General features: G+C 34.7%; 1 protein-coding gene across 5 annotated transcripts in view; it reads right to left on the bottom strand.

Moving 5' to 3' along the window:
• ARAP2 (ArfGAP with RhoGAP domain, ankyrin repeat and PH domain 2) overlaps positions 1-16,789 on the bottom strand; it is a 189,326-nt gene that overhangs the window by 162,039 nt on the left and 10,498 nt on the right. For all 5 annotated transcript variants that reach the window (XM_045474298.1, XM_045474300.1, XM_045474301.1 and 2 more), the window contains exons 2-6: positions 14,045-15,109; positions 5,198-5,256; positions 4,015-4,091; positions 3,195-3,286; positions 917-1,270 (exon numbers count right to left, since the gene is read on the bottom strand). In XM_045474298.1, coding sequence (XP_045330254.1) covers positions 917-1,270; positions 3,195-3,286; positions 4,015-4,091; positions 5,198-5,256; positions 14,045-14,952 — 1,490 coding nt within the window. In that variant the 5' untranslated portion in view covers positions 14,953-15,109. The remainder of the gene's footprint in view (positions 1-916; positions 1,271-3,194; positions 3,287-4,014; positions 4,092-5,197; positions 5,257-14,044; positions 15,110-16,789) is intronic.

Below are 16,789 nucleotides of genomic sequence, written 5' to 3'. Positions count from 1 at the left end.
TTTTCACTTTCTTAAGAAATTAAAACCTGCTCCCGCTAATCAACTAATGTTTCTTCTAGTAACTTTTTGCTAATAAAATTTATTTTAGGTCCAAGGCTTTCTAGAAATGATGCTCATTTTGGGGGGAATAGTAAAGAAAACCAGCATATTGCAAGGACTCACCACATTCACTATTTAAACATGAGAGATTTAATCCCAAAATAATTTAATAATTCATGAGGAACATTTCAAGTAAATATTTCAAAAGGACATTAAAAAATCAGGATGCCAGAAAACAATTCTAATTAAACGCAATCCCTCCCCAAATATTTCTGAGTACTGTATAACCCTTAAGGGACAGAAGTCTCTTTGTAAACATCTAAAATGATAAATCTGTTTTAAAAGTATAATATTCAAGGGACTCTGACCTTCTGTGCAACATACAAAAATCAAAACAATGTATCTATACCAGTGAAGCCTGAAATCTAACAATGACATACTTTCTCTAACTACAATTAAGACTTGTATTCCCAAACAGAACACTGTTATAATATGAGCAAAAGCCAAACAGTGTGGGCCTAGTAATACCAACTCAATCTGTATTGTTTTTCTTTGCTATAAATTGGGACACAGTGCATTTTAGTGTACAGTTAGAAACTAACATTAAGGATCTAGATGTGAAATTGCAACTTTCGATTTCAATCTGCTATTCAGAATCTTAACCCAGCATTCCACATAATACACTGCACATGTTCCTCCTTATGTCTAAAGAACAGCATTTGCAAAAGTGTACTGAAAACCCCTAAAAACTGTATCTGTGTGCGTAGGGGTAGGGGAGGGGTGGAGAGTAGCAACAACCTAGCAGGTTTAGAAATGGATAAACTTGAACTGCTGAAAATATGCTACTTATGGGAAAAAAAAATGAAAAACTACATACCCTTGAGGGGAGAGTTTGTCTAGCCATCCGGATTTAACCTTCCTTGCAGAGGACCCATAAAAACAGGCATAGGGAGATATTGCATTTGAGGAAACGATTGAGGACTCAGCATTTCCACTTGTTGAGCTTAACGGATAACTGTGCCTATTAACAGGGTCCAAATTCAATGTTTTTTGAGTCCTAGATTTAGATGCCTTTGAATTTTTTCTTCTTAAACTCTGAAAGCATTCTTCTACTGTTGAATATTCTGATTCTGAAGCAGAGTCTACTGGAAAATTAACTTTGTCCTCTCGAGGTATCCAAATATCTTCTGCTTTGTCTTCACTTATATGCTCCTTCCTGTTATCATATATGCTAAATGGAAACAAACTGTGTTAACATTTCAAAATACCATATGTATTTGAGCCACTGATTACTTCTGAAATTTATAAACAACAAACTGCACAGAAATTTAAAGTCAGAAAGCTCTTAAGAGCTCCATTAACCCATCTGGTAAGTTCTAAAACTCTTCCAGAAAAACAGAAATCTCTTATTACCCTAAGATATATTTGAACACTGCTGAAAGTAGTACAATTTTCTTATGTGTCATTAATCTGATCTGTTTATTTGGGTGTGGGGTGGGGGTGGGTGCAGACTGGTACTAAGGGTGAAGACTGCCCACATTCCCTGCCTCGTAATTTTTTTTTCTTTTTCTTTTTTTTTTTTTTTTCAACGTTTATTTATTTTTGGGACAGAGAGAGACAGAGCATGAACGGGGGAGGGGCAGAGAGAGAGGGAGACACAGAATCGGAAACAGGCTCCAGGCTCTGAGCCATCAGCCCAGAGCCTGACGCGGGGCTCGAACTCACGGACCGTGAGATCGTGACCTGGCTGAAGTCGGACGCTTAACCGACTGCGCCACCCAGGCGCCCCCCCTGCCTCGTAATTTAACATCATCACCAACAGCATTAAATAGCCATTCCAACTTGTAGTCCCTGAGTAACATTCATGAACCACTAACTCATCTATTTGGAGATCTCACTTCGAAACTTGTTGCTCCTCTCTGGCTCTCCACGATTCAATTCCAAGAGCTTTAGTATTATTTTGTAACACTAATGAGGGAAAACTTCACCACACTGTTAGCTAGGAAATGAGAAAGAGTCAGGATACAATCAGAAGGTAAAAGCTGTGCAACCTATAATATTCACCAGAACACATTCATAATAGCTAAGCATATTTCTACAGATTTAAGGAATGACAAAATAGGTTCACTCAGCCATTAATGTATAATAAAACTCATTACAAAGAAGTTTTTGCTAATCAATGAAATAGATATGCGTAGGAGTCAAATTACATCCTTTTGGACACAGTGTCCTAAAAACTCACTTCCTTAAAGAATGATTTAACCTGGCCCCTTCCACATTTTGCATTATAATACATACATATCAAATGCTAACTGAAGATCCTCAATTATTTAGTTTCAACTTAAGAAAACCCACGACATTATCAGACTTGGAAAGAAAAGGATAAAATTGAAGATATAAAATGAACATTAGGTAATGATGTAGGACACTAAGTCCTAATAAAGTTGAGAAAACTAAAATTTAAGTTGGTGCCTCACAAACTGCTTAATTTCATGAGTGATCCAAATAACTGGGTAAACTGTCAAGCCACTTGTCAATGATGAACTTCCAGTAAAAAAGGATGTATTACATTTGTAAAAATTCTGCACCTTAGATAGTAATTTTTTTTTTTTTTGCGCTGCCTCTTTCTCCTTCATATTAACATAACTTCCCATTTTTAACACACAATTGCGGGTACCACATATTTTCCACTTTAGGATGGGAAGAGTGATTTCAATTAGGAAAAGACTAACATAATCTGCTGCAAAATATCACTATACACCGGATTTACAGACTCTAAGTTCAATTATTAAAATAAGTGCCATTATTCAGGGTTCCTGGGTGGTGTAGTCGGTTAAGCGTCTGACTCTTGATCTCAGCTCAGATCATGGTCTCACATTCGTGAATTCGAGCCCCACGCTGGGCTCTGCGTGATGGCACGGAACCTGCTTGGGATTCTGTCTCTCCTTCTCTCTGCCCCTGCCCCGCTTGTGCTGTAAACAAACTAAAAAAAAAAATTTTTAATAAAGTAAGTGCCATTACTGCAACATCTAGAATGAGAAAGATTTGAACTTACTAATGTAAACTATTTTTTAGAAACATAATATGAGCAAGAAGTCAACACTGCATAACATTATATTCAAAAGAATTAATCATCATCAATCATGACCTCATACCTTGATTTCACAAGAAAACAGTTTTTTTCAGTAGTTGTTTCCCCTTTGAGTGTTTCTTCATGGGTCCAAAATTCATTCTTTATAGATCTCTTCTATTAAAAAAAATATACACATATATTATATACATACATTTTTTTAGGACAGCAATATTTTCCAAATATCCACAATGTGAGCTTAGTTTTATTACATAAATATCTAACTGCTTAGATCAATTTTCAGTAAAAACTTAGAGAGACTATACTAAAAATAGCCTCTCGATGCCTTTTTCAAGATATTTAAATCATTAATAATGCATCATTTCATCCAGGAAAAACAGAAGATGCCAACCAAGAACAAAATTTATTTACTTTTAATTTCCCACTTTTTGTCTTCCAACTTCTGTTTTATCCTGACCAAGAAACAAAATAACCAAAAGAGCACAAGTACTTGAGAAGAAAGAAAGACTAAGTGATAAATTAAATAATGAAAATATGAAGATATGTTAGAAGTAGATATTTGGGTATAAGGCAAAAAGCAAAATCTAGGGGGGTTCTGTTTGCCTGCTTTTGCTTTCTTTGGGGGTTTGTCTTTAAAGTAACTTATTTTTTGGAAAATTCAGAAATCCCCCCTCCTGTATTCCTGAAATTGAATGTATTTTTGTGATATATATTTAAAGATACACATTCAACATGATTTTACTTAAAAGAATTTTACTGACTACCAATGTCCTGCTTCAATATAACTCATTCTCCAAACACTTTAAAGGAAATGAAGAGGGAAATATAGGCAGAAGAGCAAAGACTTGAAAATGGAAAAAAAAATAAAAATGTATGGGACTAACCTTGGAATTTTCTAGTCTCTGGAAGAGAAAGGTCTCTCCATAAGGAAAAATGGAAGATGAATTTTCCTCCTTTGAATCTTTTGGGGAAATTATAGGATGAGAATGAAAAGATATAAATAATGTGAAACATTTTTTAAAAAGGTATGCACTTAATAATTTTAATATCACAACTTAAGCTTTATTCTCTGAGAGTCCAAAATTATGCTTATAATATTCACCTCCAAAGCAACTCGTCCCATGGCTTCTTGGTGTAGTACTCACTGTATATGCCTCTCACTTCCCAACCAAGGCATATTACTCACTGTTTCTGAAAGTGTGATGTGTCATATATGGCCTTGCTACCCTCTAAGATCCACATTAATATAACTAAGCACATTTCCCACATATGATGCCATTTATAATGTTAATTCCTAAATAAGAATACAGTATTAATGGCATAAAGTTAGTGTTAGATCTATTGTAATTTCCAATGAATAATTAAAAGTTCACTAACATAACAACTAGACGCTGTATCACTCAAAACACCAGAATCTACTTAATATAATCTAACACCACAGCCACTAATACACTTGTAAATAAGTTATTTCAAGAGATTTTCCACTGTCCTTGTGCTACACCCATCCACAAGAAAGAATTCCTAACACTTTCATTCTCTGTTATGGCAAAAAAAAACTTTTAAAGGGTCAGTAACCAAGTGTTTTCCACCTTATTGTTAAGAAGAATGTTCCTGAACATATATAAGCAGAATTTTCAAAAAGAAAGAAAAGCCTCTGTCAATGATCAATTTACCAAAGTAATGTCAGCCCTTTCCCGTTACCATAGCAAAATTACTTTCCATAAATCCAGGTCCTATAGCTCAGAATGTCAGAAACCACTTAATTTAGTTAAATGCCTTCGACTGTGGCTACTGATAAATGAAGCCTGGTGCAAAAAAAAAAAAAAAAAAAAAGAAAAAAAAATTCTTTTTACATTAGTATCTGAAGATTTCCAAGAGTCTGAGTACATATGACTGTCTTTTATTCACTCATCTTTAAATGCATCTGAAGTATTATGAACCCTAGCAGATAGTTATTCCCATTATTCCCTATTACACAGGGGGCCTACTTTCTCGATCACGATTTTCACACATTTAAGACTGTCATATGAGGGCTAATTTACAAAGACTTTACATGCTGAGACTCACTTTCCTGTGTCACAGACTTTCCAGTTGAGGTAGCAATGTTTCTTCTCTCACGGAAATAGCTTAAAGCAAAGGGGAAAAATAGATAAATTAAAACAGAAAAGGATACAGACATACATTCCATTCTTCTGGGTAGAAAAACCAATATTCAAAAATAAATTTGATTCTAATTAAACAGAATGGCTAAATTCCACAGATGTGTTTTTCTAAATAGTCTTAAGGAGATTTTACTAGATTTTACAAGCATTTGCTTCCCACATTTATACTTTACAAAAGTAAATGAATATATTTGCCCAATGCTAGTATGTACGTTAGATTTTCAAAACTGCTAGACATACCCCTGTGAGACGCTAATTTTCCAATTAGAATTCATTATTTATTAGGGGTTTTTTTTTCATTAAACTTTACAATTACAAAATTGAGTCAAAAATTTGTTGGCTCTATAAGAATAGTATGAAAATATATAAGACCTTTCCTTAAAAATATTTGCTGCCTTGGGAGAGAAAGATTACAGGTAATCAATTAGAATACAGCCTAATAGCAATGAGAGAAGAAAACACTGTGTAAACAGATGTAATGAATACCCATTACTATATAAATGAGTTCTATTTTTCCATCTAAGTGTAAGAATCAGGACAGTGTCTTTAGGGTCTCTGAAATTTGTATCTGCCCAAATAACTACAAACAAGGATAAAAAAAAAAAAAAAAAAGAATAGAAACTAATGAAATAAAATATGGATAAAGTTTAAAATCATTTTAACTAAAGCTGGTTATTCAAAATGATCAATCAAATTGATAAACCTCAGGGAAGGAAAATAAAAGACAAGAGAGACAAACTACCGATATCAGCATGAAAGAGAAGACACTACAATTCCTACAAACATTAAAGGGATAATTATAGATTATTGAGAAAAACTTTATTTCAATAAATCCAACAACTTAGATGAAATGGAAATATTTTTTGAGACATAAATTACCAAATATGATACAGAATAGAAAAATCTTAATATCCCTAGATCTATTAGAGAAATTGAATTTAGTAGTCACCTACCTGCAAAACACTCTAGGCCAAGCCATTTCACTGATGAATTACACCAAACATTTCAGAAGGAAATAATACCAATTCTACATGAACTTTTTCAGAAAACAGGGAAGGAGAGACTATTTCCCAATTCATTCTATAAGGTCAGTATTACAGACACAAAGCCAGTCAAAAACAAAATTACAAATAACTATTAAATAAATTATCCTCATGAATTTAGATGCAAAACTAATTAGCAATATATTAGCAAATCAAATCCAACAACCCATTAAATATATATATGTATATATATAAAACCAGATGAGATTTATTCCAGGAGAGCAAAGTTGGTTTAACATGAGAAAAATCAATGTAATTCACCAAATTAAGAAAATAAAAGAGAAAAATCACAGTCTCATGACAACAGATCCAGGAAAACCAACTGACAAAATCCAACATCTATTAATGACAAAGATTCTCAGTAAACTAGGAACAGAAGAAAACTTCCTCAACCTAATGAAAGGCATTTATGAAAAACCTACATCCTAAATAATGTTGAAGGCTGACTGATTTTAAGATTGAGAGTAAGACACGGAGGTCTGCTCTCACTACTTATAATCACATTATTTCAGAGGTCCCATCCAGGACAATATGATATATAAAAGAAATAAAGGGCATGCAGATTGGAAAATAAGAACTCTTATAAGCAGAAGGTATCCATTAAGTAGAAAATCCTAAGGAATCTGCCAGAAAGATTCTCAAACTAGTAAGCCTAGCAAGGTCCCAGGATAAGGGGAAGATATTAACAAATTCAATAGTATTTCTAAATGCTAGCATTGAGCAACTGGAAAAATAGTTTGAAATATAAATTTTATAATAATATCAATAACATGAAATAGTAAGGGGTAAATTTACCAAACATGGGCATGATCTGCACACTGAAAACCATGTAACATTGAAAAATTTAAAAAGACCAAAATAGATAGATATACCATGTTATTGGATTGGAAAACTCAATGTTGTTAAGATGTTAATTCTCCACATGTTGATATACAGGGTCAACATAATACCAAACAAAATTCCAATGAGCTTTTATATAGAAATTGACAAGATGACTCGAAAGTGTACATGCATATACAAATAACCTACTATGGTCAAATATTTAAAAGAAGAACAAGTTGGAAGATTTATACTGTACAGTTTCAATATTTAGTCTTAAATCTATAGCAATCAAATCAGTGTATAATTGGTGAAAGGATAAACACATAAATTAATGGAACAAAATAACAATTCCATCTAACTCCCACACATCTACGGTCCACTGATTTCTGAAAAAATGTGCAAGCAATTGAATGGGGAAAGGATAGTCTTTTCAACAAGTGTTGCTGGAACAACTGGATATCTTAATGAAGAAAGGAATGAACCATTATTTCATACCATATACAAAAGTGAACTTGAAATGGAGTTTAGACCTACATGTTAATGCTAATGTTCTAAAACTTCTGGAAATACACGCAAGAAAATCTTTGCAACCTTGGAGTATACAAAGATTTCTTAAATTAAAAAAAAATCAAAACCAAAAAAGAAAATTATGTATGTATTTAATATATAAGTATTTCATAAAATTAGTAAATATTAACATACATTATAAATATACTGAAAACATGTTTAAAGACGAATTAGAAGAATTTTAAATATATTAGTGGTGCTTTAAAGCATATTTTGCTGGTTTTACTATTAGTCATATGAAATGTAAAGAAAAATGTTTGTGGTTTTAATTATGATACTCAGTATCCAACTGCAAGAAATTACTGAATCTATCAACCAACTTCATTTGATCTAGTGTTGATGAAAGATTAGCTCAACACAGGAAAAAAAAGTTATTTTGAAAACCAGCCATCAGTAATTTATATTCTCATTTACCTATGAATAAGTTATCACAAGCTATTTTATATTCTAATATCTATTATGCCCAAAACATTATGTTAGGAATTTATATATATCTGCATCTCATATTTCATCCTCATAACAGCTCTATGACATAAAACCAGTTGTCCTAAAGGAGGCTCTCCCAGCCCAAGTCCACAGCTAGCAAGAGGCAAAGCCCCCATTCTTTCCTTTCTGCCTCTTTCTGCCCTATTATCTTCCCACCAGTTATCCTAAAAACTGTAGGTTGCTTTTTAAATTTAATATATAAAAGCATGGTTGATTTATAAAAATTAAAAAACCATTAAGAAAAGCAGTAGTTATCACCTTCTCATTAATTATGCTTTCGTGACCTTGGTCAAGTTACCTAACAGTCCTGAGCCTGGTTTCCTCATTTACTGAAGGAGATTAATTCCCAGGCCTGCTTCCCGGGAATATTATGAGGATTAATGAAAAAATGCTTTTAAGGAGCATAAGGTGTGCCCTTCACAATATAAACAGCAAGAATGAACCAATTATCATTTTTATTAGAGGAGAAAATGGTCCTTCTGGTAAACTTTATGTGCACATTTGTTTCTTAAAGTCCTTAAAAGTATTCACACTCTTCTTTGTGATAGAGAAAACATGTCATCAACCTAGTAGAGGAATAACCGTGTGTTGTTTTTGTTTTTTTTTTTAGTAAAATACTACACAGCAATTATTACATAAAGTATGTGCATCAATGTGGATAAATCTCAAATATAATATTAAAACACCAAGTTGCAAAAAAAAAAAAAAAAAAAAGAAAGAAAAAAGAAAAAAAAAGCCTCTGGTTACCAAAGTGAATCTTTAGCCTAATACAGATATTATTTTTTAATATATTTTAAACCACTAAAATAACCAAGAAAAGCAGTGCTATGAAGGTTAATTAATGTTAAAGATCTCCCTTTATGATCCACACTTACCTGTTACTTAGACAAGGCAGCCACACCAAAAAATAATTATACACCATAAATGGACCATCATTTCACAGAATGTTTTAAAAAATGCAATTCTTGCAATTCATAACAAACTAACTACAACGGACTAACTACGGATCATTACAGAATTGAATTCAAAAGAAAATCACGATCATTAGGCAGCAGTTTAAAACTGCCTTGAGGTTACATATATCTAACTAAACACACAAATCTGATTTCAGAAAACATGAGTCTATTAACTACAGCACAGACTAAGAATGCGAAATTTATAATGCACAGATATTTAAGTCTCAATCCAAGACGTTCCCAAAAAGATGTCCTCAGGAAAAGAATAAATGATAATTACAGATAGATTACAACACAAAAGTCTACATTATTATCCTCAAATAGTTCTTTAAACTAGCAAAAATTGCAGCTCAAAATGTATTTTTTTATGGGCAGAAGTCATGAATAGACATATTTCCAAAGAAGATATCTAGATGGCCAAGAGACACATGAAAAGATGCTCAACATCACTGATCATCAGGGAAATACAAATCAAAACTACAAAGAGATATCACCTCACACAAGTCAGAATAGCTAAAATCAACTACATAAGAGACCATAGATATTGGTGAGGATGTAGAGAAAGGGGAACCCTCTTCCACTGTTGGTGGGAATGTGAACTTGTACAGCAACTCTGGAAAACAGCAGGGAGGTTCCTCAGAATGTTAAAAATAGAATTACCCTCTGATCCATCAAGTGCACTACTAGGTATTTATCCAAAGATACAAAAATACGAAATCAAAAGGATAAATGTACCCTGATGTTTACTGCAGCATTATCTATAATAGCCAAATTATGGAAACAGCCCAAGTGTCCAGTGCCTGATGAATGGATAAAGAAGATGTGGTACTTATATATAAAATGGAATACTATTCAGCCATCAAAAAGAATGAAATCTTGTTATTTGCAATGATATGGAGGAACTAGACAGTATGATCCTAGATGAAGTAAGTCAGAGAAAGACAAATACCCTATTATTTCAGTCATATGACAAATTTAAGAAAACAAAACAAACAAGCAGAGAGGGGTAAAAGAGGGAGTTAAACCAAGAAACAGACTCTTAACTACAGAGAACAAAGTGATGGTTATCAGAAAGGAGGTGGGTGGAGGGATGGGTAAAATAGGTGATGGAGATTAAGGAGTGCACTTGTGATGACCACCGGGTGTCATGTGGAATTATTGAATCACTATACTCTACACCTGAAACTAATATTACACTGTATGTTAAATAACTGGAATTTAAGAACACATATTTTTCAAAGTGGTGCTTTTTATATTATGAAATAAAAAGTATAAACCTAATGTCTTTTTACTTATAAAAAATCTGAAGCAGACAGATATCATTAAGATATCATTAAGAATAAATCAAACTATTAACTACTTAAATTTTGATTTGTCAACATTTAGGTGAAGTCCAAATTTTGAAAATATTAAAATAATCAGCCTATTTTTTCACAGAATTTAAAAAGAAGACATTTTAAAGGCATATAAAGAATTTTGGAATGCTAAGCATTTTTCTGCTATAACATGAAATGTGAAGTTTTTCTTGAACATGGAAAAGATGGGATGAGTTTCTGTATTTTTCTTATTCAATGCACCCAACCACTGCTTAAGACTTTTCTGTACATTTTCTGCTTAAATATCTTTCAACATTAAAGTCTAAAATAGGGTTATCCATTTCTAATGTCTGTATCACGTCTACGTATATCTAGAGAAAAATATCGAAGATTGTTATTTTTAATAAAAAGTTCAAAGAAGCCTGGAGACTTCAGGTTTAGATTTCAAACTTTTAAAGACCTTTCAGTCAATATGGTACACCAGTCTTAACAATAAATTATAACAGATGTCCTCCAATCACTGTGCAGCCCCGCCTTTCATCTTCCTGCACCCCATCTCTGCTTCCTTATTTCCCCTTCCTTAAAAACATTTAGAGGCACAATACCTAAAAGAGAAGGACTTTGTGACTTGTGCCAAGGATAAAACAGTTGCATGCGAGACGTATGAAAATCTTTAAACTGGGAAGGAGGGTAAGAAAGGTACCTCTTTAGTAGCTGAAAGATCTTGTTCTTTCCTGTCTTGAGCACAGAAGAGGAGGCTCCCGGAAGGATCACAGGACACACCCAGGACTCCCAGGGAAATGGTAAGATGCTGGACCTCACTTCCTGCTTGGAGGCCTCCATGGGAAACCTCCAGGTGAAAGTGATAAGGGAAGAGCCAGCTCTTTAAGCCTAGTTCTGCCCTGGCCCTCAAGAAAGGTTAAAAAGAGATCCTGAGGTTCATTGCTCAATAGTCGCACCTAGCCCAGCCTTTCCAAGAAAAGGAGCAGGCAGGAATTCAGGAAAAACTGAAGGCAAGGACAAAGATAATCCATTTGACCAGAGTGTCCATTTTGTCAGATAAATAAGGAGGGAAGAGGCAGCTGGGGAGGAACTGATGTCCAGGGAGACAAAAACAGAAGGCTTCACACAAGGAACGCATCCAACATCATACATACCTTTTAACAGATACGTGAAATGTTTAGTAAAGAAATTATGTTAAAAGCATTGGCCACAAAGAAATATTTTTATTTGGTATATCCAGAAATGTACTAAAATATCATTTAGATGTAATCTGATTACAGAGAATCTCAGGTTATATAATCCACAGTTTTATTTTAAAACTCATATTATGACATTTTAAAATCTTGCAAAATTCCTATTTGCAATTCAGGCCAGGACCGCAAGGAAAAATACAAGTGAAGTCTGAAAATAATTTAGTTTCTCATTGTATGATTTGAGTACCACAGATGCAGGGTTACCATTTACCGCCATAATCAAAGAAGAAAGGTTATGAGGGGTAACCTGGCAGGGCTATGATACAACTAGGACTAACTTATTTACTAATTTTAACATTATTTCAATTCTCATTTTCAAAGACTCATACTCACAAACAATGTGAATTACAAGTCTTTCATATGATATAAAGCTTACACTTACAAATGAAGAAACATCAAGTTTCTCAAGAACTTATGAAAAATAGCACCTTTTAAAACTTAAGCCAAATGTTTCTTGTGTGAAGTTATCCTTACAACTCCCCAAAGGATTCTGTTATGGCAAAGACACAATTTTAATGCGTATACTCATGGCAAACCGCCCTTAGTTACTTTGTTTAAAATTAGCAAAATATTTTAAAACTACAGTGTCATACAAAAATTGGTAACCTTCTACATTCCTAAGTAATACTTTCTCACATATGCAGTGAATATTTTTAAGAATATTTCCTAAATGAGTGGTTAAGAAAGTGTGTGGGTTCTAGAGTCTGATGTACTGGAATGAAACTCCAGTTTACCACTCATGTGATCCTGTCAAAATCAAACTAGGGCTCAATTACCTAAGAAAATGTAGGAATAATACCTCCAGTGCCACTGAGAGATTTAGATAACCCACAGGAAATTATAAAACAAACTGGCTCCTAGGATGTTTAATGAAGGACACTATTACTACTGATTCCCAAGGCAAGACTAGACTTTGCTGTTGGCGCGAGGGATGCCAAGAGACAAAGTACACAGGATCTCTTCCCTCAAAGAGTTTATGCTCTAATGAGAGGTTCTTAAATCAACAGTCCTGTAAATTGCCACATTTTCTTTGGCAAATACTAAACTTCTGCATTTTCTCCTGCAAATACAACCAGGATTTTGCACTGTAATTACCAAAGATGCCCACAGGCAACAGTACCAGCAGTAGGGGTAGAGTGGAAACAAGCAGGGAAGGAGGGTATTGCAGAAATGCTAGCCTAGAGCCTGTGCAGGAAATCCATAATTACATCTAGTACCACAGCAGTTAACAGTCGAACAACCTCATGACTCCCAGCAAAGAGACAAGTGTTAGCTTTTAATGAAGAAAAAAAAAAAAAAGAAAGAAAAAGAAAAAAAAAAAGAAAAACATCCCACCACAACCCTGGAGAAAACCACAACTATTTTAGGTGTAACCCTGAGAAAGGGACGAAAGTTCTCTCTGCTGTTAAGTCAGCGCTTAGCCTCCGCAGTTACCTCAAAGTACTAACACCCAACATGCAATGCTGGTGGGCCCCTCTTTAGAATTCCGGTTCCAGTGAACCGGATTTCACACTGTACTGTTACCATCTGTCTCCTACGCTACACTTCAAGCACCTTCGTTCCTCTCTACCTCCCCACCGAGCACAGTGACCAGAACCAAGCTGGTGCTCCCTACATGTATCTTGAATTACTAATTCATGCCAATGCATTGTGTCAAGCAGTAGAGATACAAACGTTAGAAACATGGCCCCTGGGGCAACTGAGTGGCTCAGTCAGTTAAGCATCTGACTTCGGCTCAGGTCATGATCTCGCGGTTCGTGGGTTCCAGACCCAAGGTGGGCTCTGTGCTGACAGCTCAGAACCTGGAGCCTGCTTTGGATTCTGTGGCTCCCTCTCTCTCTCTGCCCCTCCCCCTCTCACACTCTGTCTCTCTCTCTCTCTCAAAAAAATGAATAAATGTTAAAAAAACAAAAAAACAAAAAAAAGAAACATGGCTGCCGCTGAAGGACAAATAATCCAGTCAGGAGACAGAGTCAACAATTCAAATATAAGAATTGCCCTCATGGAAGAATTTAAAACCAGGTGTGAAGGCAGGCATGGGAAGGAACTGCCAGGTAAAATTAGAGGAAGGGACTTTTCCCCATTTAAATGGAAGAAAACTAAAGAGTCCCAGGCAGTTATAAGTTAGAAATAGACTCTGGGAAACAGTGTACAAAAGAAATGACATGTTCTCATTTTAGAAGAAAAAAAAGGTTCATTGAATAGGCAAATTAATAGACGTCAAATTACCAATCCTAAAAATATGCATTACAAGCAACTAAATTCACTCAAATTGAATACTTAGGGCTCATCATAAAAATTCTTACCTCCCTGAAATTCCTTTTGTAGACCCTGGAATCTCTGGTACAGGACGATGTCTTAGCAGAAAAGATCTAGATGGTCTTGAAACCAGCTTGCTACGGCTTCTCATGGGTGCTAGGATTGGTGACGATGGAACATACAAATCATTTACAACCATCTCTCCTTGAAATTGAAAGAATGGGGATGGCAGTGATCTTTCTAATAAACCATTAGTTCCACTTCCAGAATTTGCCTCTGATACTGACGGGCGGAGGGAAGAAAGGCATTCAGAGTCTACATCAGGAAGCTGGCTCACATTTTCTGAGATCAAATCAGCTCTGTTTGTTTGTTGCTCTTCGATTGTGCAATCCATAGTTATCTCTGTAATCAAAGATTCTCCTTTAATATTTTCACTACCAAATAAAGTATGCTGAAAAGAATTCAAACTCGGGTGTGGTTCTTCTTCTGGAAGGGGAAAGTTGTGTTTAGGAAGAGAAAGCTTATCATCTGATTTAAGAGACTGGCTATTTTCTACACTAACATCATTTTGATCAAGAGTTTTGGTAACAGTCTCCCACTGCATTGGGCTAGGTGCCTGAATACCACCTGCATCTGAAAGATCTACGGAGTTACTCCCATCAGAGAATGGAGCATGGGGAATCTTTGAAGTCTCATCGTCCTTCTTTGTTTTATGAACATTTGCATATATTGGAATATCTTGCATTTTTGACAAGATTATCTGCAACTGTTTCAGTATCCTCCTCCGGTGTCCTGTAGGTGATATTCCAATTTTGTGCAGCACGCTGTCATTGACTGCCGCACAGTCCTTCACAGTATCAAAACCAAACTCGCGGAAGCGTAGGAGATACTGCTCCAAATTAATGCTCATTAGGAAATCTCTGATATCAACATTTACTTCACTGACTGAGGACATAATGGTGGCTTCATTACTAAGCTGAGTTATCAAAAGCAGTACAAGGAGATACACACAGGAAAGTCCACTTCTGTATTGGTTTTTCCTCTATCACTTGCAACAGAGAAATGTCTCAAAATGTTATTTCCTTCACAGTGAATGTTTTATGTGCTTAAGCCTGAAAAAGAAAAGAATATTAATGGACTAGGATATTTTAGTTATGAAAACCTAGTCTGACATGATAAACTTTCTCTGGAGAAACACAATAGAAACGAGGATAATCACTTTCGCTCACTCAGAGTTTAGAATCTTTGCCATTACTCTGCATGCCCCAGAGAGTCAATTCCTAGGTAAAGTGTGAGGATACAAGGCAGAAATGCCATGGTGGGATCAAATGATGATTTTCAAAAAGGTAAAAAACAACTTTCCCACAAATATAAAATGAACATGTGTCAAATAATTTATTCAACCCATTAATGAAGGAACCAGAAAGATGGTAAGACTGTTTCCAGGAACATTTGTGCAATAGGTTTAGACAGAAAAGACTTTTTTTTTTTTTTTTTTTCATGTTAAGACTAAGATTAGTAGGTTAGATTTAAAAAACTGGTTAATGTCCTACAGGGCAATAAAACCATAACCTTTGGGGTTATCTCTCTACCAGACAAAAATCTATAAGCTAACAGATAACTTCCCAGTTCAGGGCTCTAATCAAACAGCACATAGAAAGTAGAGCACAAAATTAGAAATAAATACCCCTAGGGTGGGCCTGTTAAACAATACCCCCACACAATGCATTGAAAGAACATGCTATACATGTCCTTTTTGATTTCCAAATTTTAGAAAATTTTTCTTAACAGTAACTAGATATGAACAGCCCTACCCTTTAATACATTTCTGCAAAGACACTCTTAAAAAGCACAGTTAGAATACATTTCTCAGGTTAATAATTTTCATTCGAAAAATGCAGTAGCATTGTATGCACAATATTGATATACAAGATAAAACTGCCTGAATAATATGTAAATACATTAAGTAACAGGAAATAATATGAAAGGGGGGGAAAAAGTCTAAAGGTCACATTTCCCTTTCTACATAGCAGATGTACATAGGTTCATTTTACTCCCAAACAACATCATTAAATTTTTTTAAGTCCATTTATCTAGGTGCTGTTTCTGTGACTGTGTTCAGTTTGTGAAAATGTAGGATATGTGCACACTCCTGTATATTATGCTTCCACAAAAAGAAAAAAAAGTAGAGAACATGAATAACATATGCTGAAATAGTAAAATGAGACTCACCCAATCTAGGTCAATTTATCTGAACAAGTGTTAATGCACTGTCTCTGAAAATCACATTTCAAAATAACTCTCCAAGAGACACCGCTCAGACACTGCATGTCTTATCTGCCAAAAGGCCAAAAGCTATTGTCTCCACTATTTAAAAATATCGGCAAACACTGACACACACGTACACACAAAAAAGGGAAAGCACGTATTATCCTCAGACAGCACTGTGGATGCAGAGAAAGAAAAATACAAACAAGAGATATGAGGCAGGAAATGACTTTGACAATAAGGTATCCCTCTGCCACATTCAAAATGACAAAATGTCAGGGAAAAAAAAAAAAGTAGAAAGCTAAACTTCAACACTTTATACAAAACTAATTCTCAGATACACTACTCTTGCTCTACACAATTATTTTGTAAATAAATACATTATCTTTTTTTTTTTTTTTTTTTTTTTTGCACATCACAAATGGAAATGATTATTGCCAAACTGGGTAACACCTTGATCTTGGACTTCCCCGACTCCTGAGCTGCGAAAATATAAACGTCTGTTTCTGTTAAGCCAAACAGTC

The sequence above is a fragment of the Leopardus geoffroyi genome, chromosome B1 (assembly GCF_018350155.1).
Source record: "Leopardus geoffroyi isolate Oge1 chromosome B1, O.geoffroyi_Oge1_pat1.0, whole genome shotgun sequence".
Taxonomy (NCBI): domain Eukaryota; kingdom Metazoa; phylum Chordata; class Mammalia; order Carnivora; family Felidae; genus Leopardus; species Leopardus geoffroyi.
Note: the sequence above shows the minus strand (reverse complement) of the source record. Positions and strands in the feature narration are given on the sequence as shown.